The sequence below is a fragment of the Ammospiza caudacuta genome, chromosome 1, assembly GCF_027887145.1.
Source record: "Ammospiza caudacuta isolate bAmmCau1 chromosome 1, bAmmCau1.pri, whole genome shotgun sequence".
NCBI lineage: Eukaryota > Metazoa > Chordata > Aves > Passeriformes > Passerellidae > Ammospiza > Ammospiza caudacuta.
The window spans coordinates 154,865,894-154,893,239 of record NC_080593.1 but is presented as its reverse complement, the minus strand read 5'-3'; the positions used below and the strand labels follow the sequence as shown (position 1 = coordinate 154,893,239).

At 48.9% G+C, this 27,346-nt stretch overlaps 3 protein-coding genes and 1 pseudogene across 3 annotated transcripts; 1 reads left to right on the top strand and 3 right to left on the bottom strand.

Annotated features, from left to right (window-relative positions):
* Positions 1 to 16,078: 16,078 nt before the first annotated feature.
* LOC131561860 (feather keratin-like) lies at positions 16,079 to 17,378 on the bottom strand. Its single transcript, XM_058811377.1, has 3 exons — positions 17,338 to 17,378; positions 16,624 to 16,758; positions 16,079 to 16,451 (listed from the first exon to the last, which is right to left on the bottom strand). Exons 1-3 carry the CDS (start codon positions 17,376 to 17,378, stop codon positions 16,079 to 16,081), a joined length of 549 nt encoding a protein of 182 aa, XP_058667360.1.
* A 3,086-nt stretch (positions 17,379 to 20,464) lies between these two features.
* On the bottom strand, positions 20,465 to 21,228 carry LOC131561795 (feather keratin-like). Its single transcript, XM_058811250.1, has 3 exons — positions 21,156 to 21,228; positions 21,007 to 21,114; positions 20,465 to 20,823 (listed from the first exon to the last, which is right to left on the bottom strand). Exons 1-3 carry the CDS (start codon positions 21,226 to 21,228, stop codon positions 20,465 to 20,467), a joined length of 540 nt encoding a protein of 179 aa, XP_058667233.1.
* Positions 21,229 to 21,341: 113 nt separating this feature from the next.
* On the top strand, positions 21,342 to 23,555 carry LOC131561715 (feather keratin 2-like). The gene is made up of 3 exons (XM_058811122.1): positions 21,342 to 21,350; positions 22,899 to 23,013; positions 23,209 to 23,555. Exons 1-3 carry the CDS (start codon positions 21,342 to 21,344, stop codon positions 23,553 to 23,555), a joined length of 471 nt encoding a protein of 156 aa, XP_058667105.1.
* A 2,907-nt stretch (positions 23,556 to 26,462) lies between these two features.
* Positions 26,463 to 27,123, bottom strand: LOC131565143 (feather beta keratin-like; annotated as a pseudogene).
* Positions 27,124 to 27,346: the final 223 nt, after the last annotated feature.

Genomic DNA, 27,346 nt, shown 5'->3' with positions numbered 1-27,346 from the left:
CTTGGAGCAACCTGGGATTTTGGAAGCCCATGGGTGATCCTGAAGGTCCCTTCCCACCCAAACCATTCCGGAATTTTGCTCCAACCCCGAACACCAGAATTCCAAGCCCAATTCCAGCCAGGAACGAAACCTGCCAGGATCCCAGAGTTGGGAAAATCCAACAAACATAAACCAGGAAAATCCAACAAAACCCGGGAAAATCCAACAAACAAAAACCGGGAAAATCCAACAAACAAAAACCAGGGAAATCCAACAAACAAAAACCGGGAAAATCCAACAAACAAAAACCAGGGAAAATCCAACAAACAAAAACCGGGAAAATCCAACAAACAAAAACCGGGAAAACCCAACAAACAAAAACCGGGAAAACCCAACAAACAAAAACCGGGAAAACCCAACAAACAAAACCTTCTCCCTCTGAGTATCCATTCCAGGCCTCTCATTTGCTCCAAGCCTTAAGAGATCTTCCTCAACAATCAGGAATTTTCCCTGCGGGAATGGCATTTCCTAGTCTTGGAATGACACCGCTGGGTCACTCCACTGCCTCTTCCCATTTATTTTTGGGAAAGACTTGAAAAAAAAAAAGGAAGTAAGATTTATTTTCCTCTCAGGAACGTTGAGATGGGGATATCCAGCTTCCCAAAAGACAGAGTGATGCTTTCAGCTCCCTAAAAAAAAAAAACCTGGGATTGGTGGGTTTATTCCCTAAAAATCAGGATGGACGTGGGAATGTTTAAAGGGCAGGAGCGGGAGGAAGGAAATAAATCAAATCCCTGGATCCGTGAAGGTCAAGGAAAGAGCGAGGGATGAAGAATTTGGGAGATGGGAGGCACCTCCCATTGGAGCAGCACAATGTGATCCTTTCAGGAGCTGGGAAACCAAAAAAAAAATCCCGGGATTTGGGGATCCCTGGGAGCAATTTCAGGGACAACACCGAATTCCCAAGGGCACGGGGAGGTCTGGAGCGCTCCGCTGCTCCCCCCTCGGCACCTGGAGCACATTCATCCCTCAAACACTTCTGGAATTAAAAATAGCCGGCCTGGATGAGCTGGAGAGAACAAATTCCAGCCGGAATGTTTATTTTTGGGAAGAGCCAGAGGAGGAAGAGGAAAAGGTCGGGGTTCAATGCGTTATTTAGAGCATGTAAGGAAATAATCACTGGAGCAAAAATGCAGGAGGGAGAGCAAGGAATGGGGATTTAAAGGAATTTTTTGGAATTTTTTTTTTTTGAAGGAAAAGGTCACTGGAACAACTCGGTAATCACCTTAACCAAATCTTAACAATCTAAATGAAATTCCCACCGATGTTTTCAATCTGGAGCGAACATTCCCGAATGAAAACTCTTAACCAAACCTTAATCATCTAAATGAAATTCCCACCGATATTTTTCATCTGGAGCGAACATTCCCGAAGGAAAACTCCATAAAACGGTGACAGAACGGCCCCAAAAATCCCAGATTTTATTATTTGGGATCCCTCCCCCAAATCCAGGCCCCTCCACGGCCAAATTCTAAATTCCACCATTGAGGAACATGTGGTTTTACAGGATTTGACATCAATTTGACTTTGGAATCTGCCTGAATTCCCGGCTGTGTTTTGTGGTTTGGATTCGGGATTTTTTTTTTTTCCCCAAGGTTTTTGGGTCATTATTTGGTTGGGCTTTTTTTGTGGTGGCTGTTCCCAAATTCCCAGAGGCGGGAACTCCCAAAGTCCATCATTTCTCAGGAAAGGAATGACGGTAAAGCTTTGGTTTCCTGGGAATAGTTTAATGAGTTCCAAAAAACCTGGAATTTTGCGATCAAGGCCTAAGTGGGTCACCATCAAATCCAGGTAAAGAACTATGGATTCATCCCAATATTCCGGGAAATGGAGGGAAAAACAACCTTTAAAGGAGCACTTTAAAGTTGAGGGAAATCCTTCCCTGGAGCTCTACCTGAGAACATCAGGATTATCCATAGGGATATCCTATGGGATCCATCCCTAAAGAAGGGATTTGGTGGGATGAGATTTTCATGGAGTGGATTCCCCATATTCCCAGGAATTGTGATGTCCAACCAACCACACACACACACAACATTTTTCCAGAAGCCTGGAATTCCACAAAACACCTTTTTTAAAAATGATTGTGGATCATTTGGGATGATCCAGCCTGGAAATCCTACAAAGGTTGGAAAATCCATAAAAACCACGGATGGGGTTGCATCTAGGGTAAAAAAGCAGCTCCTTCTCCCAAAAAACAGCAGCACCAATGGATAAATTCCCAAAAAATAATTGGGATAAAACTGAACTGATCAATTTTCATGGATATCAGGAAAAACCCATCGTGAAACACAACCTGAGTCAGGATTTGGAAAACCATTCCCTTTCCTTCCAACATTTTCAGGGTTGAACTCCATTTTTTTTTTTTATTTTAAGGGTCTTTTTCCAGCCCAAACAATTCCACAAATCCCTGACCCCTCGTTGCTCCCAGCACGCCAAGCAGCCAATCCCACGGCACAGCGGGACATTCCCAAAAATCCCTTTGAACCCATCTCCAGCCCCTCTGGAAAAGTTCAGCCCGAGGACATCTGGCTCACAGACAGCCCAGACCTTGGATTTCGTGGATTTGCAGCTGGAAAAATCCAGGATTTGGGTGGGAAAAGCAAAGATTTCCCTGGAAAACGAGGGCATCCCCGCAGGCCTTTCTTCCCAAAGAAAGCACCAAAATGCTCCTTTCCAATAGGAATAATGGGATTATCCTAAAATCCATCCCTGGTTCTGATGGCATGAGTTGTGCCACCACCAGTGACACAAAACTCTAATTTTTTGAGTTAAATTCACCCAAATTCAGGCTTTGTTAGGCCTGGAATTTCTCCCTGCCAGTGACCCCAAGACCCAACACTCCAATCCAGGCCAGGCTGGATTGGGATTGGATAAATCTGGGATCATGGAAAGTGTCCCTTCTTGTGGGATTGGGTGGGGTTTAAGGCCTCTTCCTACCCAAACCACTCCAGGATTTTGTAATTCAGGATATTCCAAGAAAATGGATATCCCAATTCCAGGATATTCCAAGAAAATGGATATCCCAATTCCAGGATATTCCAAGAAAATGGATATTCCAATTCCAGGATATTCCAAGAAAATGGATATCCCAATTCCAGGATATTCCAATTCCCTTTGGAGGAAAGGGAAGGCCGCTGGATGCTCATCCCGAGGGAAGGAATAAAACCCTCGATCCCCCCAAAATCCACATGGAAAAACACTCTGAGAACTCCAAAATCCAGCACAAAACCACACAAATAACCCGAGATCCCACAATTCTGGACTGATCCACATCCACAACCAGATCCCCCTTCCCCAAAATCACGGGCAGCACCAAATCCCAGCTCCCCACACCTCCCAGCCCCGCTGATTTTGGGATCCATGAACTTCCATCGGGGAAAAGCCATTCCGTGGGGGAAGGAGCAGAACCAACCCCTGGATGGAATCATCCCATCCCAATTCCAGCCCTGCCCGAGCCACCTGCTGCTGGCAGCTCCCTCCAAACATCCCAAATCCGCCCGTTCTCTATGGAAAATGTGGGTTTTTTGTTGTTTTTTTTTGTTTTTGTTTTTTTTTTTTTTTAATTTTTTTTCCCTTAATCCCAGCCAGCTGCGTGTGCCAGGTGAGGCTCCGGAGCAGCTGCGGATTTCTCCGTAGAGGTCACTCCGGGGGTTGATTAAAGTGGGAATAAATAAGAGGATAAATAAATGACTCCGCGGATAACGAAATAAATGAAGGACTGAACAAATAGACGAGGGAAAAAAATATAAAATAAATGGGGGGGGGGGGGGAACAGATAAATGGGGGAGGAAATAAATGAGGAAATAAAGAGGAAATAAATGAATGAGGAAATGAATGAATGAGGAAATAAATAAGGAAATAAACAAATGAGGAAATAAATGAATGAGGAAATAAATAAATGAGGAAATGAATAAATAAGGAAATAAATAAATAACTCCACTCCCACCCTGCAGTTTTCGCTGCTGGAGGGAAATGCAAGGAATGGGGGAAACGGCACAAGAAAAAGAAGGGGGAAAAAAAAATAAAATAATAAAAAAACATCCCGGACCGGCGGCTCCGTCGCCCTCGCGAAATCAAATAAATCCCGAACAACTCTGCCCCTCCACCTTCCCAAACCCAGCGGGTTTTGGCCCCACGGATCCCCGCCCCAAATTCCGGCGCGGCGCATCCCGCTGCAGCCCCCGCTCCATCCCTGCCATCCCCTCCATCCCAGGCGGCTCCATCGCTGCCCGCCCCCCATCCCCGGCGCATCCATCCACACCCAGCGCTGCCACACCTTCCAGCTCCACGAAAACACCGCCCGCACCCCGCGGGATCCATGCCGGGCAGCGGGAACCTTCCCCCGGCCCGATGCCGGGCGGGGAGCGGGATGGGGACGGATGCGGCCCCTTCCATCATCACCTTTCCCAGCGAGGAGGGTGGGATTTAATCCCCCACCCCATCATCATCATCATCATCATCCTGCGGAGGGTGGGATCCAAACCCCTTCCATGGGATCCGGCAGCTCCAAACGTTCCCGAAAAGGGGAGCGGGGTGGGATTCGAGCCCTGCCGGAGGCAGCAGGGTGGGATTCAGCGCCTCCATAGGGAGCAGGGTGGGATCCAGCCCTTCCAAACCCCCCAAATAGGGAAGCAGGGTGGGATTCGACCCCTCCCTAAGGAGCAGGATGGGATCCAGCCCTTCCAAATACCTCGCAGGAAGGGCAGGGTGGGATCCAGCACCTCCAAACCCCCCAAAAAGGGAAGCAGGATAGGATTAAACCCTTCCATAAGGAGCAGGGTGGGATCCAGCCCTTCCAAACCCCCCAAAAAGAGAAGCAGGGTGGGATCCAGCACCTCCATGTGGATCAGGACGGGATCCAGGCCCTCCATGAAACCCCTCAAGGAGAACAGGGTGGGATCCAGCCCCTCCACACCCCTCTAAAAACGGAAGCAGGGTGGGATTTAACCCTTCCATAAGGAGCAGGGTGGGATCCAGCATCTCCAAACCCCCCAAAAAGGGAAGTAGGATGGGATTTAATCCCTCTGGAAGGGGCAGGGTGGGATCCAGCACCTCCATAGGGAGCAGGATGGGATCCAGACCCTCCAAACCCCCCCAAAAAAGGGGAGCAGGGTGGGATTCAACCCCTCCAGAGGGAGCAGGATGGGATCCAACCCCCAAAAATGGAAGTAGGATAGGATTTAACCCCTCCATAAGGAGCAGGGTGGGATCCAGCACTTCCAAACCCCCCCAAAAAGAGAAGCAGGGTGGGATTTAACCCTTCCATAAGGAGCAGGATGGAATCCAGCACCTTCATGAAACCCCTCAAGGAGAACAGGGTGGGATCCAGCCCTTCCAAACCCCTCTAAAAACGGAAGCAGAGTGGGATTTAACCCTTCCATAAGGAGCAGGGTGGCATCCAGCATCTCCAAACCCCCCAAAAAGAGAAGCAGGGTGGGATTTAACCCTTCCATAAGGAGCAGGACGGGATCCAGCCCCCCAAAATAGAAGCAGGGTGGATTTAACACCTCCATAGGGAGCAGGATGGGATCCAGCGCTTCCAAACCCTTGTCAAGAACATCAGGGTGGGATCCAGCCCCTCCACAAACCAGGGAACCGGGATCCAGCCCCAGCCACGAGGAGCAGGACGGGATCCAGCCCCTCCATAAAACGCTCTGAGAGGAGCAGGGTGGGATCCAGCCGCTCCAGGTGGGATCCAGCCCTTTCCACAACCCCTTCCAGAGGGAGCAGGGTGGGATCCAGCCCCTCCAAACCCCCCCCGAAACAGAAGCAGGGTGGGATTTAACCCCTCCATGAGGAGCAGGGTGGGATCCAGCACTTCCAAACCCCCCCCAAAAAAAGGGAAGTAGGGTGGGATTTAACCCCTCCACCGGGAGCAGGATGGGATCCAATTCCCCCCCCTTAATCCTTTCCCAATTCCCCCCGAAATCCAGGGTGGGGTTCGGCTCCATCCCCCCCGTTTTTCCCCATCCCCTTCCCGCAGCCACGGGCGTCCAGGTGGGCGCATCCAGCCCCCCCCCCCTCCATGCACCAAAATCCGGGACGGGGGTTTTGGAATTCTCCAGCCCCACCAACACACCTGGATGCAGCGCAGGTGGCGACGCCCCCACCCAGCACCCCAAAAACCCAAAAACGGAACCGGAGGAGGACGGAACACCCAAAAAGGGGCTGAGACCCCCAAAGTGTTAACGGGGGAGGGCAAAGACCCCCCAAGGGCACCTCGGAGAGGGGGGGGCATCCCGATAAGCGCCATATAAGGAGGACGGGGATGCAATAAGGGGTCCCCAAAGGGGGTTTAGGGGGGGGTTGGACCATGCGGCGCAGCCCCCCCCACCCAGCCCAGCCGCCCCCCCGTCCCCAATTCCCCTGCCGCGACGCCGCCGCTCACCTCTCCGCCATGATCCCCGGCGGCTCTACCGCTCGCCGCCGCCGGCCCCGGCCCCGGTTCGGGCTCCCATGGCCCCCCCGTGACCGACCCCGAGCCCCCCCCGGCCCCTCCTCGCTCCGCGGCCGCTCCCGGCGCGCTCCGACCCCGCCGCGTCCCCGTCACCAGCGACAACGGCGGCGCGGCCAATGGGGGCAGAGCCGGGGGGCGGGGACAGGCGCTGGGCACGCCCTTTATTCAAATGAGGGGGGCGGGGAGAAGGCTCCTTCCCGCGGGGGATGATGGGAGGGCTTGGAGGATGGGGGTTTTGGGAGGGGTGGGGTGCGCGTGCGCTATGGGAAACACGGTAGCCCGGGAAGGGGGGGGGGGAGGCGTGGTGCGCGTGCGCGCTGGGAATCACGGTAACCACGGAGATGCGGCGCGTGTTGTGCGCATGCGCACTTGGAAATACGGTAGTTTTGTGATGCGCATATGGAATTACGGTAGCTGGGTTCTGATGCGCATGAAGAATTACGGCAGCTGTGTTGCGATGCCCATTAGGAAATACGGTAGTTGTTCTGTGATGCGCATTGGGAATTACGGTAGTTGTTCTGTGATGCGCACTCCGAATTACGGTAGCCGCTGCGCGCAAGAGCATTTGTGGTTAGAGGATTGCGCTGCTCTTTGGGAAAAACGGTACTTGTGCGCATGCGCGTTTAGGAGCATCGTATTTCTAGTATATGCGGTTGCAGTTACGGTAGTTGTGGTGCGCATGCGCTCTGGGCGACATGGTAGGGTGCGATACACACTCGGAAATACGGGAGTGATGGCGCGCATGCGCGTTTGGAAGTGATATTTATGCCGTGCATGCGCATTGAGAAATACGGTACCTCTGGAATTACGGCGCCTTTGGAATTACGGCACTTGAGACGAGATGCGCATTTGTAATTACGGTAGCCGTGCTTGGATGAGCATTTGGAATTAGGGCGGTTGTGGTGCGCATGCGTATCTGGAAACGCGGTGGTGCGGGCGCGCATTTGTAATTACGGTATCGCCGTGCGGCGCTTTGGATCTACGGCGGCTGCGCAATTGTAAATACGGTACTTGCGCCATCCTCATGTGGAACTGCGATACTTGGTGCGCGCATGCGCTTTTGGACACACGGTGCATATAGGACATTACGGTATTTAAGGTGGGCATGCGCATGTCGAGGTACGGTAATTTTGTAAGGCACGATCAGAATTGTTTTAGTTGTGATTGCGCGTGCGCACCTGGAATTACGGTAACCGTGTGATGATGCGCATTTAGAATACGTTCCTTTCAGTGCGCATGCGCACCGTGAAATTACGGTAGCGCGACGGACACTCAAAAAAAAAAAATCCGGTATTTCTTTTGCACATGCGCATTTGAAATAACGGCGGCGGCAATGCGCATGCGCGCTAGAAATTACGGTACCGGTGTGATGCGCAGTAGAAAAATTACGGTACCCGCGGCGCGCACGCCCATTTGTAAATACGGTAATCCCGTATTTCCCGAAGTTTTGGGGAGGGGGGAGCTGCCCCATCCACACCCACATTCCCATTCCCTCGCTGGAGTCTTTGGGATGGGGATGGAGGCCCCAAACTGGGAGGTTCCAACCCCTCCATGCCCTCCCAGCTCCGCCCACTCTTCACTCTTGGGGTCCCCCCTGAAATTTGTTCGCCCCAAATTTTTCCCTCCCTCAGACATTCCCTCACTGGGATCAGCACACCCCAAAACCCCCAAAAACCCTGAGAAAAAAGCCCAAAATACATTTTTAGAAGGATAAACACCTGGCCAGGGTGAAAATAGAGCTGAAGACACCCCGAGACTTTTGGAGCAGCTTTCACCCCGTGGCCAAAACTCGGGGAAATTCAAATTTCTCAGGAGGGGACAAGTTGGGTCACGGTGAGAAACCAACCACAAAACCCTTTTATTCCCTTTCCAGCCTCAGCACAATCCCTGAGGTTTTTTGCAGTTTTTCCAGAGTTTTTTGCAGTTTTTCCGGGGGGATGGAGACCCCAAATTAGGAGGCTCCAACCCCTCCATGCCCCCACAGCACTGCCCACTCTTCACTCTGGGGGATCCACTGAAATTTATTCACCCCAAATTTTTCCCTCCATCAGATATTCCCTCGCTGGGATCAGCACGCCCCAAACCCCCAAACTCCTCAAGGAAAAAACCCAAAATATATTTTTAACCCAAAATATATTTTTAGAAGGATAAAGGACACCTGGCAATGGTGACAACAGAGCTGAGGACACCCCGAGACTTTTGGAGCAGCTTTCACCCTATGGCCTAAACTCCAGAAATTCAAATTTCTCATGAGGGGACAAGTTGGGTCACAGTGAGAAACCAACCACAAAACCCTTTTATTCCCTTTCCAGCCCCGGCACAATCCCTGACTTGCAGTTTTTCCAGGAATTTGGCCGGCTGGCTCAGCAGTGCCCGGGGTGCTGCTCACATGTTCTCTCCTCTCTCCACGGCTCCCTCACGTCCAGCCGTGGTTTTTTTGGGAGCAAAAGACCCAAAACCCGCCAGGTTTTCTCCTTTGGGACGTGCATGGAGGCTGGGAAAGGGTGAGTCAGTAAAATTTTGGGGGTTTTTCCTCCCATTTCTGTCGCTCTTTAGGTTTAGTTTTGGAAATATTTTGTTTCGGGGTAGTTGTTTTTATGGGTTTTGGTGTTTTTTTTTTTTCAATTTAACCTGATTTTTACAGAATAACAGAGCAGCTTTGCCCTTTTCTCTAAGGATCCTGATCCGAGAAAATCGATTCCATCACCAAATCATGGAATGGTTTGGGTTGGAAGGGAATTTCACCAAATTCCACCCCCCTGCCATGGCCAGGAACGTCTCCCACCATCCCAGGGTGCTCCAAGCCCCGTCCAACCTGTCCTTGGATGCTTCCAGAGGAAAATCAGGACATCTCTGAGGGGTGGGATGTGGCACCTGGGGACGTGGGCGAGCTCCCTTCCCACCCAAAACCATTCCATGATTTTATTCCTGGGCTCAGCCTCTCTTTGTTGTGCCTGGAGCTTTTCAGGGGGGCTCCAAGTGAATTTCCATGACTTTTAGGCCTTGATTACAAACGAGATGCCTGTGAATTCCCGCTGTCTCCGTCACCATGGAAACGTGAGACTGTTGTCTTTTAATATTTTTAAGTTATATAAAGGTTTGGAACAACTCTGAAACCACCCCAGTGATTAAACAAGAGGAACAGTGGAAAAATTAAATCCACTTTTGGACCGAGGAAATGATGGGAATGGATGGTCTTGAACCAGTCTGAACCATTCCATAAATAAAATCCAATGAATTAAAATTCCATAAATAAAATTCCATAAATAAAATCCAATCCCATTTGTTCCACTCCCATTTATTCCACAGCCCAAATCTTGGAGTGCTGATGTTTTAATCCCATTTTTTAACACGCTGCTCCCTCTGCGTTCCCCCTGGCCTGTTGAAATTCCAGCCTTAGGGAATGAAGCTGGAGAACAGGACTCCTTCAGGATGGAAAGCATTTTTTGGGACGATTTTTTTCCCCCCCATGTCGGTGATTCTGCTTTCCTGGCTCTCCAGGAAATAAATATTTTTATATTTATGAATGAATTCATTTTTTATGAATTTAGAAACTATGCACATACGCCCAAATAGTTTCTAAATTAATAAAAAATGAATTCATTCAAAAATATAAAAAAATAAAAATATATATTTTATATATATAATTTAAAATATATTATATAGAAATATATCATATTATAATTATTGTAATATAATATAATATAATATAATATAATATAATATAATATAATATAATATAATATAATATAATATAATATAATATATTACATAAGAAAATATTATATAAGATAATAAATATTAAATATTTATTATATTATATATAATACAAAATTATATTTTATTTGATGTATTATATAAAATGAATTATAAATTTTAAAATATTCATTCATAAAAATCTTCATCTCTGTTTGCTTGGCTTCTCCAAAAGGTGTCCTTGTCCTTCTCCTTCCCTTTTTCTTGGCAAATTGGGAAATGTTGTTTTTGTCCCACCTGGGAGCCGCAGGAATTCACAAAGTCCTCTTGAGTAACAGCGGATTTTGGGAGTGGAAAATATAATTTCCGGGGTCTTGAACCAGTCTGAACTATTCCATAAATAAAATCCAATGAATTAAAATTCCATAAATAAAATTCCATAAATAAAATCCAATCCCATTTATTCCACTCCCATTTATTCCACAGCCCAAATCTTGGAGTGCTGATGTTTTAATCCCATTTTTTAACACGCTGCTCCCTCTGCGTTCCCCCTGGCCTGTTGAAATTCCAGCCTTAGGGAATGAAGCTGGAGAACAGGACTCCTTCAGGATGGAAAGCATTTTTTGGGACGATTTTTTTCCCCCCCATGTCGGTGATTCTGCTTTCCTGGCTCTCCAGGAAATAAATATTTTTATATTTATGAATGAATTCATTTTTTATGAATTTAGAAACTATGCACATACGCCCAAATAGTTATTAAATTAATAAAAAATGAATTCATTCAAAAATATAAAAATATAAAAATATATATTTTATATATATATAATTTAAAATATATTATATAGAAATATATCATATTATAATTATTGTAATATAATATAATATAATATAATATAATATAATATAATATATTACATAAGAAAATATTATATAAGATAATAAATATTAAATATTTATTATATTATATATAATACAAAATTATATTTTATTTGATGTATTATATAAAATGAATTATAAATTTTAAAATATTCATTCATAAAAATCTTCATCTCTGTTTGCTTGGCTTCTCCGAAAAGTGTCCTTGTCCTTCTCCTTCCCTTTTCCTCGGGAAATTGGGAAATGTTGTTTTTGTCCCACCTGGGAGCCGCAGGAATTCACAAAGTCCTCTTGAGTAACAGCGGATTTTGGGAGTAGAAAATATAATTTCAGTCCTCGAGAAATTAATAATATTGTATTATAAATATAATTTCAGCCCGCACCTGAGCCCTCTCCAGGTTCCTGAGCAATCCTGCCAGGGAATAACAAAACCCGGGAGGGGAGGAAGGCTCGGGGCCTGGCCTGGTGCGCACGGGCCCAGGGAGGCCCAGGCAGAAACCCCAACAATTCCCTTTAAAGTTTGGCCCTGTTGAGGGGAACGGGTTGGGCTCCTGAATCCTCATGGAATGGTTTGGGTTGGGAAGGACCCTGAAATCCAGCTGGTTCCATGCCCTGATTCTCCCAATCCCTTTGTCCGGGCGGCTTTTCTCCAGAGGGGTGAATTCCAAGGCCGCGGGGTTTGCTTTGGGCAGAGCCGTCACTCCAGAGGCTTTTCCAGGCTGGAGGGACTTGGGCTCCCTTCCCGGGGTGAGGAATAACGGGATGCTGGCACTGGGATCCTGCAGGGAAGGGATGGGGCCGATGGATTTGCTTCCTTTGCTTCCCGTGGAAAGTTTGATTTGGCTGAAATCTTTGGGACAGGACGAGGGGAATGGCTTGGACTGACAGAGGGAATTTGGGATATTGGGAATGAATTCCTGCCTGTGAGGGTGGTGAGGGGCTGGAATGGAATTCCCAGAGAAGCTGTGGCTGTCCCCGGAGCCCTGGAAGTGTCCAAGGCCAGGTTGGAGCAACGTGGGATGGTGGAGCGAGGTTGGAAGGCGATGACCTTGGAGGTCTTTTCCAACCCAAAGCATTCCATGATTCCATTTCCAATTGTGACAGCAGCGTTTCTCCGAGGGCTCCTGTTGAGCTTGGCACCTTCTTGAAGGAATTTAATTTAATTCTGATTGATGGGAATTTCAATTAGCAGAGGGAGGAGAATCTAAGGGTCATCTCTTGTTGAGGAATAACGATGCCAAACTTCCTCTTAACCAAAATATTGCCGCTGTTCTTGCCGGAATTATGGAATAATTAATGGAATTGTTTTAGTTGGAATAGTAATGGAATTATTTTGGTTGGAAAAGATCTCCAAGGTCACAAATCCCAACCATTAACAGCACAGAGCCGTCCTTTCAGCTGGAAAGGTCAGCGCAGGTTTTTAGGTGATATTTAAGGCGAGCAAACAGACAAAAGAGATTTGGTTGGAAACCCGGGGCAAGAATCCTTTTCCCGATCCTCCAGGATTCCAGGCGGCCCCGAAAGGACGGATCTGTCGTGATGTGGTGCTTTAAGGGATTGTGGGGAGATCATTAAAATCACTCTGCAGCAGCTCGGATCATCCCTCGTGGTTTCAGGACGTCCCAAAGGCGTTTTTAGCTGCGTCCCAAAAGTCTGGTGGAGCGAGGGCTCCTGGCCGGCTCCCGATGGATCGGGAATTTCTCTCCGTGCCTGGTGGGTTTTGCACGTGATGAGTCTTGATGAGCTTCGTTAGCTCCAGAGCAGCTAACGAGCAACCAGGATGGCAGGCTTGGAGCAAGTCATGGAATGGTGGAATCATGGAATCATGGAATGGTGCTTGGAGCGACCTGGGATGGTGGAAGTTGTCCCTGCCCAGGCAAAAACGTTGGAATTAAAGATCTTGAAGGTCCTTTCCCACCCAAACCCTTCCAGAATTCCCTGACCTCCGGATTGTCCCAAATTTTCCATCAGGGTGGGGACAGGGAGGGCAGGAGGTGACAACACCCAAAACTGGTGGTCCAAGGACCCTGGGGATTGTGAATTGTGACATGGAATTGGTGCAGAGCTGAGGGGTCTGAGGCACCCAGGACATTTGTTTTGGGAAATTTCAGAATTTGTTCTTTTTATCAACATTTTTGGCAGCATTTTGACTTTGGATCATTGTCCATCCCTCTTTCCCGCAAGTTACATTTTTTTGTTTTCTGCCGTTTTTCCCCTCTTTTTGTTAAAATTTATTCCTTTCCCTTTCTCCCTCTGTGTTTGTGGGCTCATTGCTTAATCTTAATAATTTCATTGGGTGGAGTTTACTTACCAGGTGTTTTCTATTTTTTTGGCAGCCTGTCTCCCCTAGAAGGCCTTTGCCTGGTGGTTTGGTTTCGGCATTTATTCTGATTTATCCTGGTGGGGCTTTATGGATTTACTTAAAACAGGAGGTTTTTGGGTTTTTTTTTTTAACCTTTATGGGGTTATTTTTCCTTCCCCATCTGCTTGCAAGGGTCTGTTGATGGATTTATCAGTTGCAGCTGGTTTTCAGGGTATTATTATTATTATTATTATTATTATTATTATGTTGAAAATCAGGGGTCCTGATTCCATAGGACATGGAAAAGATGAACAGCACTTTCACCTCCACACCAGAATGTCATGAAATTAATTTTTCTGGTTGATTAAACACTCACTGTGAAAGGCACCAAAAAAAAGCTGGATTAATATAAATTACATTTTATTATATTTTGTTGATATAGGGTTTGATGGGAAGGTCCACTCTACAAATTAAATCATATCCTAAAATTTTGGGGTTGGGAAAAACCTCCAAGGTTGTCAACTTAGGTGAGACGTAAAAGGGAACATAGAATTAATTTATAATTATTTATGTGGATAACGAAATAGTGGGATTTTATCAGGGGGTTTTCATTGTCTTATCACTGGTTTATTGTTCTTATCAATGACGTGACTCATTAGGATTGGCCACAATTAGAAGAGGGACTGAGCCATAGCTTGCAGATGGCAAAATTCAATATTTATATTTGTATAAATATATAAATATATTTAAATTTATTGTAAGGATTATATTTATATTTATATTTATATTTATATTTATATTCAGATTTAGATTTAGATTTATATTCAGATTTAGATTTAGATTTAGATTTATTTATTTTATTTTATTTTATTTTTAGTTTATTTTTAGTTTTTTAAGTTTTAGTTTTAGTTTTAGTATTTTTATTTTTATTTTTATTTTTATTTTTATTTTTATTTTTATTTTTATTTTTATTTTTATTTTTTTATTGTAAGGAATTGAAATCTTGAAATCAGCTTCCAAAGGGGCATAAAATCGTGGAATTATTGAGATTGGAAAAGCCCTCTGAGACTGAGTCCTGCTCTTCCCCCAGCAGTGCCAAAGCCACTCCAAACCATGTCCCCAAGTGCCATTCCCACATGGATGTTGGTCCCTCTCAGGGGTGGGGAATTCCGGGAAGGAGTTTTTCAATATTTGCTTTCCAAAACAAATATTTCTAATTCCCTGGGGAATTGTTTATAAACCAACCCATCCTGGCCTTGAATGCTTCCAGGGATTGAAGTGAGGCACGGGATGGTTTTTGTGGCCATTCCTTGGCCTTGGCTTTGACGCAGGACACAGGAGATGCCTCGGACAATGAGGGAAGTTTTCCCTGTGCGAAAGGGACCAGAGCTTGTTTGGTTGGTTCCTTACAGGTTATGGAATGGATATTGGACTATAATTCCATTTTATAACTCCAAAAGCCCATTCTTTATTCACATAACTCGTTTTTTTACACTTTTACAGACTCCAATTGGTTGGTAATTTCTTGCCAATTACTTTATTGGTTAGTAATAAATTGTTATTCTGTATTGATTGGTCACTCAAACGCCCTTTGTGTACATACAGGAAAAGTTGTTTGTGAGAGATAATTATCATTTTTCTATCTAACATTGTAAAAACAGTTTGTACAGGTGTAAGTTGTTTTTTTCAAGCAGGAATAGATTGTTTTGTTAACAAACTGTTCATACGAGGATTGCTCCCACGTGGAGAATTTCAAAGTGCTAACTTGACAAGGCCAGCCACTGATTGTAGGAGAGCAGGCTTGATTTTATGAGGCCTTTCTTTATAATTTTTTGTAAAATTATTTTTATAATTTTTAAAAATAATTTTTAATATAATTTTTCTACCTTACTGCAACAAATAGGGACATTGAAGTCAGTGCTGAATCCATGGAAGGGAATAACACATTTTTCCCACTTCTTTTTTCTCCTCCTCCTTTCTCCCCTGCCTCCAGAATTCCTTTCTGTTTCTCCTTATGGAGTGGTGTTAGGGAAGGAGATTGGTCAAAAAGGAAGGAAAAATTAAACCAGGCGAAATATTGGGCTGAGATATTTCCCTGAATAAGCCTTGGCATCTTGGAGGGTCATTTCTTCTGGGATGAGTGGAAAAAGGGTGAACACCAAACCTGAGGCCTGTTGGAGCTGATGGAAAATTGAAACTTGGATTGAGGCTGTCAGTGGTTGGAAGAAGCTTGGTAGAAGAAAGAAAAAGGAATCATGATGCAAGAAAACTTTATTGAGGCAAAAAAACCAAGTAAAAAAGCAGGAGAAATAAATAAAATGGAGGTGGTCTGAGGTGGAACAGGACAAACATCAGCACAGATCCTTTCATTGCAGCAGGCCTGGCCGGAGCATCGGGGGTTTCCTGTCCCACAGTGGGAGCAGCCAGGCAGAGGTGCCCGAGGGTCTCTGGCTTGGGAGAAGGGGTTTGTCCAGAGGGGAATGGACAGAGAAAAAGGGTCCATGGAGAGCAGGGAGCAGGAGAAGAGCAGGAGGCAGATGGGCCACGTTTGGGGACAGTAGGCCTGCTGCCTTGGTTGGTGCCCGCAGAGCAGGAGCTGGAAGTGCTGAGTCTGTTTGAGAATCTGGTCCCAGAGATGTGTCTTCAATGCCTGAGATGAGTTCCATGGAGGGAGTGGTTGGTGTCAGGGGTGGTGCTGAGGGCCCTTAGCAGATGTAGCCATAGCCCCTTCTGCCATAGCAGCCCAGGCCTCCCAGCCCGTAGCCAAACCCACGGCCATAGCCAAGGCCATAACCAAAGCCACCAAAGCCACCAGAGATGGGCTGTCCCTGCACACTGAGCTCAGTGCCCACGGCAGCCGAGGAGGTGGATCCGACGGCGGTGCTCTGGGGGAAGGAGGTCATGATGGGTCCTGGCAGGGTGACCAGCACAGGGGAAGGCTGGATAACAACTCGGGAATCCTGGCATTGCAGGGCACAGGGCTCGTTGCAGCTGTTGGCCAGCGGGGTGGGTCCGCAGGGACGGCAGAGGCTGTTGCAGGCCATGGGTGTTGAGTGGAGGGTGCCTGGAAGAGAGAGGGGTGAGGCCGGGTGGGGATGCAGCAGGGTGAGGGAGTGTGGAGGCTGTTGTGGGGCTGTGGGGAGGCGTGAGAGCTGCTGGGGCTGGGGCTGAGCATGCTGGAAGAGAGGGGTGAGAGGTGCAGGAGCAGGAGGGTCAGGGGATTCAGGGTATTGAGGCTCACCTGGTAGTCAGCAGGAGGAGAAGGCTTGAGAAGAAGTGTTTGAGGGAGAGAGGCTCTGGGCCGGCTTTTATGCTGGTCCTGGATGGGTGGGACAGCCTTGTGCCATGGCCTTGGGGTATTTTTGAGGCAGCAGTTCTTTCGTTACTAGTGATTAATGAGGTGGGGAATGTTTTCCCTCCCACAATTTTGCAGTTCCGTGTCCAGCTCTTGTTGCTGTGTACATTTGACCTTGGCAGGAGCATTAATAATTTGGCATTTGGGTGGATGTGATTGTTCAATGTGTTTCAGCGAGGGCTTAATAAGCAACCAGGGCCCTGAAGATCTGCGATGTCATCAGTGAGATAATTTTGTGGCACTTGTGTGCTGTGGTTTGTGGGTGCCTTGTGAAGACTGGGGCTCTGTTCTGTGCCGCTGGATGTCCATCTGTCATTGTGTCCATCCAGGAATGCTGAGGGAGCTTTGAGGAGCTCCTGGGCAGGTCACTCTGGAACAGCTTGGCAAGGTCCTGGTGCCTGGAAGTTCCTTGTGATGGATGAAAGAGATTTCTTGGCCTTGTGTCTTGAGTGAGATCGAGAGACAATCTGGAAAACGAGAGCACAGTCAGGCTGAGATGTTCCAATGTTTGCTTCCATTTGTATTTTTCAAATTTACAAGACAGCATTCGCTGTCATTTAAAGTGCATTCCTTGACCTGGTTTAGAAATCCAGTAAACAAACAACAAACCTGATCCCTTTTTGCCGGGGCTGTGACCTCGATTCTCTCATTCCGCATTCAAGCCACGAGGTTTCATAACTTTTGTTCTATAAATGTTAACATTGTGTCCCTCTGAGCAAAACCTAATAATTACTAACAGACAACCAGTGTGGTCCCTCCCCTCTCATGGTTCCGGCGTGTCTTTGTGAATGATGTGATTCCACCTCCCTCTCTTGAGGCCATGCCCACCTGACCTTGGTGACAGCTTTTAATTAATTGCAAATTACAGTGACCAAATCCTGCTGCTGATGGTTCTTGCCTGGGCAGGCCGAAGACGTGACCAGGATTTTGGAGAGCTGTGGTGTCATCATTTAGGTCATCCCGTGGCCCTGGTGCGCTGTGGCTTTGTGGGTATGCTGTAAAGAGTTGTCCCCAGTTTCTCTCAGCCTTGTCAGGCCGGGCTGAGCTTTGCAGCTGTTCCAAGTATCTGGTGCTGTGTCGGGATCTCTGGTTTATCAGAGTGACCCCAAGAAAAGTTCGAAAGTCTCTTTTCCCAGCTTGGCGCTTGAAGAAGGAGTCAGGACTCTTCGGTTCTCGGTCTCAAGGTTGTTTATTGTATCTTATCTATAAAAAATTTTCTCCTGCCCTGCCGAGGTCCGCCCAAGAGGACAGTTCCAGGCACTCTGCCTCCCCCTGAGGTGGTGTTATGTCTTTATGTTATGCCTTTGCACTAAAAACTCCATACACAATGTTTACAATTACTTTCAAAATACCTATCACCTATGTTAGACAGTGAGCTTCTACTCTAAACCAATCTGTAAGTGCCAACATCACAGCAGAGGATGGAGGCCAAGAAGAAGAAGAAGGAGAAAGGCTGGACATGCCCAGTTCCCTCCATCCTGCCTCCTGAACCCTCATACCAGAAACCCCAAAATCTATTTTTTCACCCCGTGATAACGTCACTATCATTCTGCTTAAACTCTTGTGGATTGCTGGTCTTCATATAAGGTTGGTAATTTGCTCCACAGGTCATAATCAAAACAAAGGTGTTTTGGGCTCCCTGCCAGGGCTTCTGAGCCCCCTGGCAGGAGTCCTGGCCATCCTGGACTGCCAGAGGGATGTTCTGGGTTCCCACAGTGATGCCCCTTCCATCACATTCCCTCTTTCTCTGCATTTCCCCAGTCTGGAAACTCTGACATTAAACCTTGTCTTTGATGTTGGTTGTGCTCTTCCATTGCCCCTCTTGATTTCAGAGTTTTGATATCCAGGGCATTTTAGGTCCCAACTTGGGCTGAGGTGTGAGGACACTTCTCTGGTCAGTATCTGATGGTCCGAATGAGGATTTGGAGGTTGCCCAGGGTTGTTGGAGGCGAGCATTGCATGATCCTCAACAGCCAGGCAAGTCCAGGTTGTGTCAGTGGCCTGAGAAGGCTCTGAAGGGCTGGGCCCAGAGGCTTGTGGTCAGTGTCCCAAGGTCCAGATGGCAGCAAATCCCCAGGATCCAAAAATTGGATCCTTTTGGCCAACACTGAAAACCTGAGTGGTCCTGGGCATCTGCTGGAGCTCAGCAAGGACAGGAGCCAAGCCCTGATTCTTGGTGAGAGGAGTCATCCCAAATGGGATAAAATGTCCGAGTCTCAGTTGGAACAATTGTTTTCTTCTCCAGAAAAGCCTTTGTGGTTGTGGTGGAGGAGAAATGGACCAGGAGATGTCCCTGTAGCATTTTGGGAGCAGGGACCTCAAGTGTCCAGGATCTGGAATGCTGACCAAGCAGGGAGAGGTGACTTTTGCTGTCTGTTTATCACCGGTGGGGTCACATGTGAAGGGTTGTGGGCAGTCCTGGCCACCCCAGTGTGAAAATGAAGTCAATTTAGTGAATCAAAACCATTTCAGAGCCAGAAATGCTCTAAAGGAGGATTTTTCCTAGAGGAGAGGCTGAGAGCTGAGACTCCCAGCCATCCGTGTGTGCAAATCTCTGAGGGCAGAGGATGAAGCTGAGGGAGCTCTGCTGTTCTCTGCAGGGCACACGTGGAGGACAAGAGGGAAACGGGAAAAGAGAAAACATGTGTCACAGACATCTTTTATGAAAAATCCTTTCCTGAGGATTTTTCCTCATGAGAAGCTGAGAGGCCTCAGGAACAAAATGTAAACATTGATTATCTGCTGCTGTGGAATGCAACAGGTGGATCTGTGATTGGTCCATGTTGGACGTTTCTAATTAATGGCCAATCACAGTCAGCTGGCTCAGACAGAAAGTCCGAGACACAAACCTTTGTTATTATTCTTTCTTTTTCTATTCTTAGCTAGCCTTCTGATGAAATCCTTTCTTCTATTCTTTTAGTATAGTTTTAATATAATATATATAACAAAATAATAAATCAAGCCTTCTGAAACATGGAGTCAGATCCTCATCTCTTCCATCATCCTAAGACCCCTGTGAACACTGTCACAAACATGGAATTCTGTGGGAAAAGCACGGATTTTTCAGTGTGAGGTTGGTCACGGAGGGGAAGAGGAGGTGGAGACTGCTGGGAAATCAAAACATGAACTGTCCATGGTGCTGGGAAACTCTGCTCTCGCTGGGCCTGCGTGAGCTGCAGGGAATGAAGCGCTTGCACTCCAGAGCTCCTGCCCAAGTGGAAAATTTTATGAGTGTTTGTTCAGAGGGCTTGGGGGTCCTGCTGGGAAGAGAGTTTGTGTGCTGGCAGAAAGAAAGTTTGAGCAGAAGAGCATTAATGTGCCAAAGCCTTTGGTATAGAAAGTGTTTAGATTGTAAAATATTTTGAAGGTTCCCCCCTTTCTCTGCTTCTTGTGCAGGTCTTGTTTGTTACTGGAGGCGATAGTTCTGTTAAATATTGCTGACATATTACCTAGAGAAAAATCTTGTGCCCCTTTTCCTGTCACCAAAGTCCTACTGAACCCTGGCACTGTGCTGGGTGAGGGTGTGAGACCACTGGGATTCAAAAAGGAAGAGGAGACATCTCAGGTTTTTCTGCAGAAAAACTTTATTGAGGCAAAAGAACAAAGAGACAAGAAAATGAAATGGAAGGGATCCAGAGTGAGGTGCAAGCAGGGCAACCATCAGCCGAGGTGCTTTGCTTGCAGGAGCTGTGGCCAGACCCAGAGCTGGTGGTGTCAGGGGTGGTGCTGAGGGCCCTTAGCAGTTGTAGCCATAGCCCCTTCTGCCATAGCAGCCCAGGCCTCCCAGCCCGTAGCCAAATCCATGGCCATAGCCAAGGCCATAACCAAAGCCACCAAATCCGCCAGAGATGGGCTGTCCCTGGGCATTGAGCTCAGTGCCCACGGCAGCCGAGGAGGTGGATCCAACGGCGGTGTTCTGGGGGAAGGAGGTCATGATGGGTCCTGGCAGGGTGACCAGCACAGGGGAAGGCTGGATAACAACTCGGGAATCCTGGCATTGCAGGGCACAGGGCTCGTTGCAGCTGTTGGCCAGCGGGGTGGGTCCGCAGGGTTGGCAGATGTTGTAGCAGGCCATGGGTGTGGTGTGGAGGGTGTCTGAAAAAGCAGGAGGTAATGCAGGGTGGGGGTGAGGGTTGCAAGGGGCAGTGAGGGAGTGTGGAGGCTGTTGTGGGGCTGTTGTGCGGAGGTGTGAGGGCTGCAGAAGCTCAGGCTGAGCATGCTGGGAGGGGCCAGGGGTGCAGGAGCAGGAGGGTCAGGGGATTGAGGCTCACCTGGTTCTTGGAAGAAGCAGGAGCGGATGGAGTCTGGAGAAGTGTGTGAGGGAGAGAGGCTCTGGGTCAGCTTTTATGCTGGTCCTGGATGGGCGGGACCGCCTTGTCCCATGGCCTTGGGGCAATTTTGAGGCAGCAGCTCTTGGCTGGCCCAACCTTGTGAGTCATGAGCTGGGGAGTGTTTTCCTTCATGCAATTCTGCAATTCCATGTCCTGCTCTCGAGGCCATGTCCATCTGACCTTGGAGGCAGCTTTCTGTCAGGAGTTGGTATTTGGGAGATTAGATTGTTCAGTGTTTGTCAAGGAAGGCTTAATAAACAACCACTGCCCTGGAGATTTGCAATGTCATCAGTGAGGCAATTTTGTGGTGTAACTCATGTGCTGTGGTTTGTTTGTGCCTTGTGAAGACTGGGAATCTGTTCTGTGCCACTGGATGTCCATCAGTCATTGTGTTGCAGCCAGGAATGCTGAGGGAGCTGCTGAGGAACTCCTGGGGACGTCACTCTGCAAAATCCTGGAAGATCCCAATGCCTGGGAGTGTTTCCTGATGGATGACAGTGAGCTCCTGGCCTTGCGTCTTCAGTGGGGTCAAGGGAGCGGAGCTGGGAAACGTGAAGTTATTCTGGCTGTATTTGTCACAGTGTTATGGTCCATTTGGATTTCCTACTTTCAAACAACAAACTAATCTGTCATTTAAAATGTATTTCTTGACCTCTGTCAGAAATTTAAGAAATAAAAAACAAACGGGGCCCATCCCTTTGTTCCCAGGCTGCTCTGTGACGTCAATTCATTTATTCCGCATTCAAGCCGTAAGGTTTCACAATTTATATCCTCTGAGTCTTGGTATTATGTTCCTCTTAGCAAATAACCATTAATTACTAACAGATGGTCAACAACCTCCTCTTTCCTTCTCTGCCATCATTTGGGCATTTCTTTGTGGAAAAATCACATTCCATGTCCTTCTCTTAAGGTTGTGTCCATATCACCTTGGTGGCAGCCTTTGAGTGTGCCTTTCAGAGATGAAATTTGGGTGTTGTGGGTGCAGAATGAAGGCGTGACCAGAGCTTTGGAGAACTGAGGCCACCCTGCAGCTCTGGCTTGCCGTGGTCGGTGGGTGTGTTTGCAAAGTTCCCTCAGCCCCTCTCAGTCCTGACAAGCTGCTCTGAGCTTTGCTGCTGTTCCAAGTACCCGGTGCTGCCCCTTCCACCCCATTCCCTCTCTCCACGCAATTTCCCCATCTGTCAAAGCCTGACTGGAGACTTCACCTTTACCATCAGTCATTTTCTGAGGGTGTCTTGCTGTCCCTCTTCTCTGGGAGTTTTACAGGAATGGAAGGATTTGATATTTAGGACTTTTGTGACCATTACCTGACTGATTGTGGAGGAGCAAGATCAGTCTCTGAACAATGTCTGATTGACAGAAAGAGGGTTTGGAAATTGTACTGGGTTTTTTGGAAGAGAGTACTGCACAAACCTCAAAAACCCAGGCAAGTCCAGGTGTCCAGTGTGGGGGCTGGAGAAGGATCTGAATGGCAGGCCACAGAAGGTTGAGGTCTGGGATTTCCTTTAAAACGGACAGAAGCTGAGAGAGCTGGGAGTTCTTTCAGGCAGGAGGCAAGAATACAAATGGGACATGTTCCCAACATGCCATGGAATGACCTTGGATGACACCCGAGTTCTCCTCAGCTTTGGCTGAACCTTCTACGTGCCCTAACATGTGGCACCAACAGCCACACACTGGTCTCTAATTGTGGCAGTTCAGAGGAGCCGCCAAGGTCAGAGGGACAGAGCCCCAAGGGAAGGACGTGAAACTGCAGAACTCCAGGAAGGAGAACACTCCCCACCTCAGGACTCAGCAGGCTGGGCCAGGCAAGAGCTGCTGCCTCAAAAATGCCCCAAGGCATGGCACAAAGCTGTCCCGCCCATCCAGGACCAGCATAAAAGCCGGCCCAGAGCCTCTCTCCCTCACACACTCCTCCTGACCCCATCTGCTCCTGCTTCTTTCAAGAACCAGGTAAGCCTCAAGCCCCTGACCCTCCTCCTTCTTCTCCCCTGGCCCCTCTCGCAGGAGTGCAGCACACTCTGCCCCAGCAGCCCTCACACCTCCGCACAACAGCCCCACAACAGCCTCCACACTCCATCACTCCTCGTGCATCCCCACACTCCTCTGCCCTGCCTCACCCTCCTCTCTCTTCCAGGCACCCTCCACACCACACCCATGGCCTGCAACAGCCTCTGCAGTCCCTGTGGACCCACCCCGCTGGCCAACAGCTGCAACGAGCCCTGTGCCCTGCAATGCCAGGATTCCCGAGTTGTTATCCAGCCTTCTCCCGTGCTGGTCACCCTGCCAGGACCCATCATGACCTCCTTCCCCCAGAACACCGCCGTTGGATCCACCTCCTCCGCTGCCGTGGGCACTGAGCTCAGTGTGCAGGGACAGCCCATCTCTGGGGGATTTGGTGGCTTTGGTTATGGCCTTGGCTATGGCCGTGGGTTTGGCTACGGCCTGGGAGGCCTGGGCTGCTATGGCAGAAGGGGCTATGGCTACATCTGCTAAGGGCCCTCAGCACCACCCCTGACACCAACCACCCACTCCCTGGAACACATTTCAGGCATTAGGACACATTTCTGTGCCACGGCTCTAAAATCAGCTCAGCAATTTCAATTCCAGTGATGCCTTAAGGCATCTCCTGCTCTCAGGGCACCAAGCAAGGCAGTAGCCAAGGGGCCCGCCTTGGCTGCCTGCAAATATGGTCCATCTGCCTCCTCCTCATCTCCCACTCTCTTCCAGCTTTATCCTGTCTCTTCTTCTGCAAATCCCTTTTCTGAGGCTGGGGACCACTGGGAACCTTCACCATGCGGCTGCTTCTTCTAAGGAGCAGGAAGGCCTTGATGGTCTGGCCAAACCTACTGTAATCCAAGGACCTTGGCTGATGGTCGCCCTATTTGTCCCTCAGACCAGCTCCCTTCTACTGGCTGCTCATGACCTCTCACTCTTCTTTTGCCTCAATAAAATTCTCTTGCCTTGCAAACTGAGACGTCTCCTCGAAATTCTTTCTGGCAAAGGAGTGCCAACGACATTTGGCGCAAATCCATGTCTCCACAAGTCATTTGTGGAGGATGAAAATTGTACCAGCAACTCTCTTGGAATTGGTTCTGCACTTCCACGACCCACTGGGACACACTGACACACTTTGTGTCCATCACAGAGAAGAACATCACTTGCTTAATCACAGCCTGGATACACCAATGCAGGTCTGTCCTTGATTCTGGCACAAGCCCCTCACGGGTGCTGTGTTCATTTTGGCTGGACATCAGTTGCTCCAGACCCTCATCCCCTTCCAGCCCCATTTACACATATGCTCAAGCCGCTTCATGTTTTCCTTATTTTCAGGACCCAGAGTTGAACACACAACTCCAGTCTACCCCAACCAGGGCAGAGGAGCAGAATTCCCCCCCTCACCTTCTGCCCATGACGTGGACATGAGCCCAGGACTCCAGGGAGTTTCTGGTCAGCTCATTCACACGGTGAGGCAGGTCCAGTTCTTCATCCACCAACACCCCAAGGCTTTCTCCTCTGGGCTGCTCTCAATCCACTCATTGTCCAGTCTACAGCCTTGTTTGGAATTGCTCCAAACCAGATCCTGGACTTGCCCTTGGCTGTGTTTTGCTTAATGAAACTGACAATATCCTACATTCCCAACCTGTTCCAGTCCCTCTGAATGCCATCCCTTCCCTCCAGACACCCAAACCCACTACTCAGCTTGGAGTGCTCCCTGCTTTTCCTGATCATCCCACTAAATTCCAGTGTCCTGATTTCTGACAATGATTCAAAATTATAACAATCCCAACATGAGTCTCTGTGGGTCACCACTCACCCCTGCCCTCCTCACAGGGACATGGAGCCATTGTCCACAACTCTCTGAGTGAGACCATCCTGCCCTTTCCTTCTCCACCAAATGGTCCAACCGACATCCACATCTCTCCAGCACAAAGACAAGGATGTTGTCTGGTACAGGAACAAACGACATGCACAAGTCCAGGTGCAGGATACTGGCACCTCTTCCCTCATCCACCAATTTTGGCGTGAATACCAAATCATCAAAGCTGCTGACAAGGCCAGATGGGCACGACCTTGAGAGCAGGACCATGGAATTGCAGAGCTGTGGGAAGCAAAGCATTCCCAACCTCGTGACTCACCAGGCTGGGCCAGGCAAAAGCAGCCGGCCTCAAAAATGCCCCAGTGTCATCGGCAATGGCTGGCCCAAACTTCCAGCCATGGATCATCCTTGAGGCCATGCCCTGGGTATCCCTCACCTGAGCCTTGTCTTCCTTGTTCCCAGTAACCCAGAGATTTACAGAGCTCTCCAAAATCATCAGCGCAGAGCAGGGGCAGAATCTGCTGCACCTGGACTGGAGCAATCCCAGCCATGCTGGATAAAGGCTGGGTGATGAGGGGATTGAACCCAAGGAGGAGCATTTGGGGTGATGGTGGATGAAGTATTGGACATGCCTGGCCATGTGAATGCACCAAACAGAAACCCCTCTGTGTCCTGGGCTCATCCCCAGAGCGTGGGCAGCAAGTGAGGAGGGGATTCTGCTCCTCTGCTCCACTCTGGTGAGACTGGAGATGGGAGTTCAGATCTGGGACCTGGAAATGAGGAAGACATGGACGTGCTCAGGCAGAGCGGCAGATTGTCCTGGAAGACAAAGTCAGGAGGGAGCAACAGGTGTCCAGAAAAATTGCACAGAGCACCCACGAGGGGCATGTGCCAGAGGCAGGGATAGCCCTGCATTGGTGTGTCCAGGTTTGTGTTTCAATAGCTGAAGGGTTCATGTGATAGTACACTGGAAATGCAAATTGTGTCAGTGAGTACTGGAACTGTAGAAATAATTCTAAGAGTGATCTTAGTGCACTTTTTCACCCAACCCAGGGGCCTCTACAAGCCTGGCTTAGTGCTGGGTGAGCCTGGAAGAAGCTTGGGACAAGAATGAAGGAGTCATCTGAGGTATTGATGCAAGAAATCTTTATTGAGGTAGCAGAGTGAAAACTAAGGAGCAGCCAGTGGACGGGAGCTGGTCTGAGGTGCAAGCAGGCCGAGCATCAGCCAGGCCCCTTCCTTTGCCAAGGCTTGGCCAGAGCACTGAGGCCTTCCTGCCCTGCAATGGGAGCAGCCAGGCAGAGGTGCCCGAGGGTCTCTGGCTTGGGAGAAGGGGTTTGTCCAGAGGGGAATGGACAGAGACAAAGGGTCCATGCAGAGCAGGGAGCAGGAGAAGAGCAGGAGGCAGATGGGCCATGTTTTGGGACAGCCCAGGTTGGGCCCTTGGCTGCTGCCTTGCTTGGTGCCCTGAGAGCAGGAGATGGAAGTGCTGAGTCCATTTGAGAATCTTGTCCCAGAGATGTGTCCTCAGTGCCTGAGATGAGTTCCAGGGAGTGGAGGGAGTGGGGTGGTGCGGAGGGCCCTTAGCAGATGTTTCCATAGCCCCTCCTGCCATAGCAGCCCAGGCCTCCCAGCCCGTAGCCAAATCCACGGCCATAGCCAAGGCCATAACCAAAGCCACCAAATCCGCCAGAGATGGGCTGTCCCTGCAAACTGAGCTCAGTGCCCACGGCAGCGGAGGAGGTGGATCCGACGGCGGTGCTCTGGGGGAAGGAGGTCATGATGGGTCCTGGCAGGGTGACCAGCACGGGAGAAGGGTTGATGATGACGCGGGAATCCTGGCATTGCAGGGCACAGGGCTCGTTGCAGCTGTTGGCCAGCGGGGTGGGTCCACAGGGACTGCAGAGGCTGTTGCAGGCCATGGGTGTGGTGTGGAGGGTGCCTGGAAGAGAGGGAGGTGAGGGAGGGGAGGGATGAGAGTTGCAAGGGGCAGTGATGGAGTGTGGAGGCTGTTGTGGGGCTGTGGGGAGGCATGAGGGCTGCCAAGGCTGGGGCTGAGGGTGCTAGAAGAGAGGACCCAAGGGGGGAGAGGCAGGAGGGTCAGGGGATTGAGACTCACCTGGTTCTTGAAAGAAGCAGGAGCAGATGGGGTCAGGAGGAGTGTGTGAGGGAGAGAGGCTCTGGGCCGGCCTTTATGCTGGTCCTGGATGGGCGGGACAGCTTTGTGCCATGGCCTTGGGGCATTTTTGAGGCAGCAGCTCTTGCCTGGCCCAGCCTGCTGAGTCCTGAGGTGGGGAGTGTTCTCCTTCCTGGAGTTCTGCAGTTTCACATCCTTCCCTTGGGGCTCTGTCCCTCTGACCTTGGCGGCTCCTCTGAACTGCCACAATTAGAGACCAGTGTGTGGCTGTTGGTGCCACATGTTAGGGCACGTAGAAGGTTCAGCCAAAGCTGAGGAGAACTCAGGTGT

Excerpts from the sequence above, each read along its gene's own strand:
- LOC131561860 (XM_058811377.1), bottom strand. The coding sequence starts at position 17,378 with ATGAGAGAATCGAGGTCACAGCCCCGGCAAAAAGGGATCAG. Across the intron at positions 16,759-17,337 it reads CCCCGGCAAAAAGGGATCAG|TAACGAAAGAACTGCTGCCT; the intron begins GTTTGTTGTTTG and ends ATTAATCACTAG. Across the intron at positions 16,452-16,623 it reads TCAAGCCTTCTCCTCCTGCT|CCTCTCTCTTCCAGGCACCC; the intron begins GACTACCAGGTG and ends CCCGGCCTCACC.
- LOC131561795 (XM_058811250.1), bottom strand. The coding sequence starts at position 21,228 with ATGGCCTCGAGAGCAGGACATGGAATTGCAGAATTGCATGAAGGAAAA. Across the intron at positions 21,115-21,155 it reads CCCAGCTCATGACTCACAAG|GCCATGGGACAAGGCGGTCC; the intron begins GTTGGGCCAGCC and ends AATTGCCCCAAG. Across the intron at positions 20,824-21,006 it reads TCCGCTCCTGCTTCTTCCAA|ACACCCTCCACACCACACCC; the intron begins GAACCAGGTGAG and ends CTGCTTTTTCAG.
- LOC131561715 (XM_058811122.1), top strand. Across the intron at positions 23,014-23,208 it reads TGCTTCTTTCAAGAACCAGG|CCACACCCATGGCCTGCAAC; the intron begins TAAGCCTCAAGC and ends GCACCCTCCACA.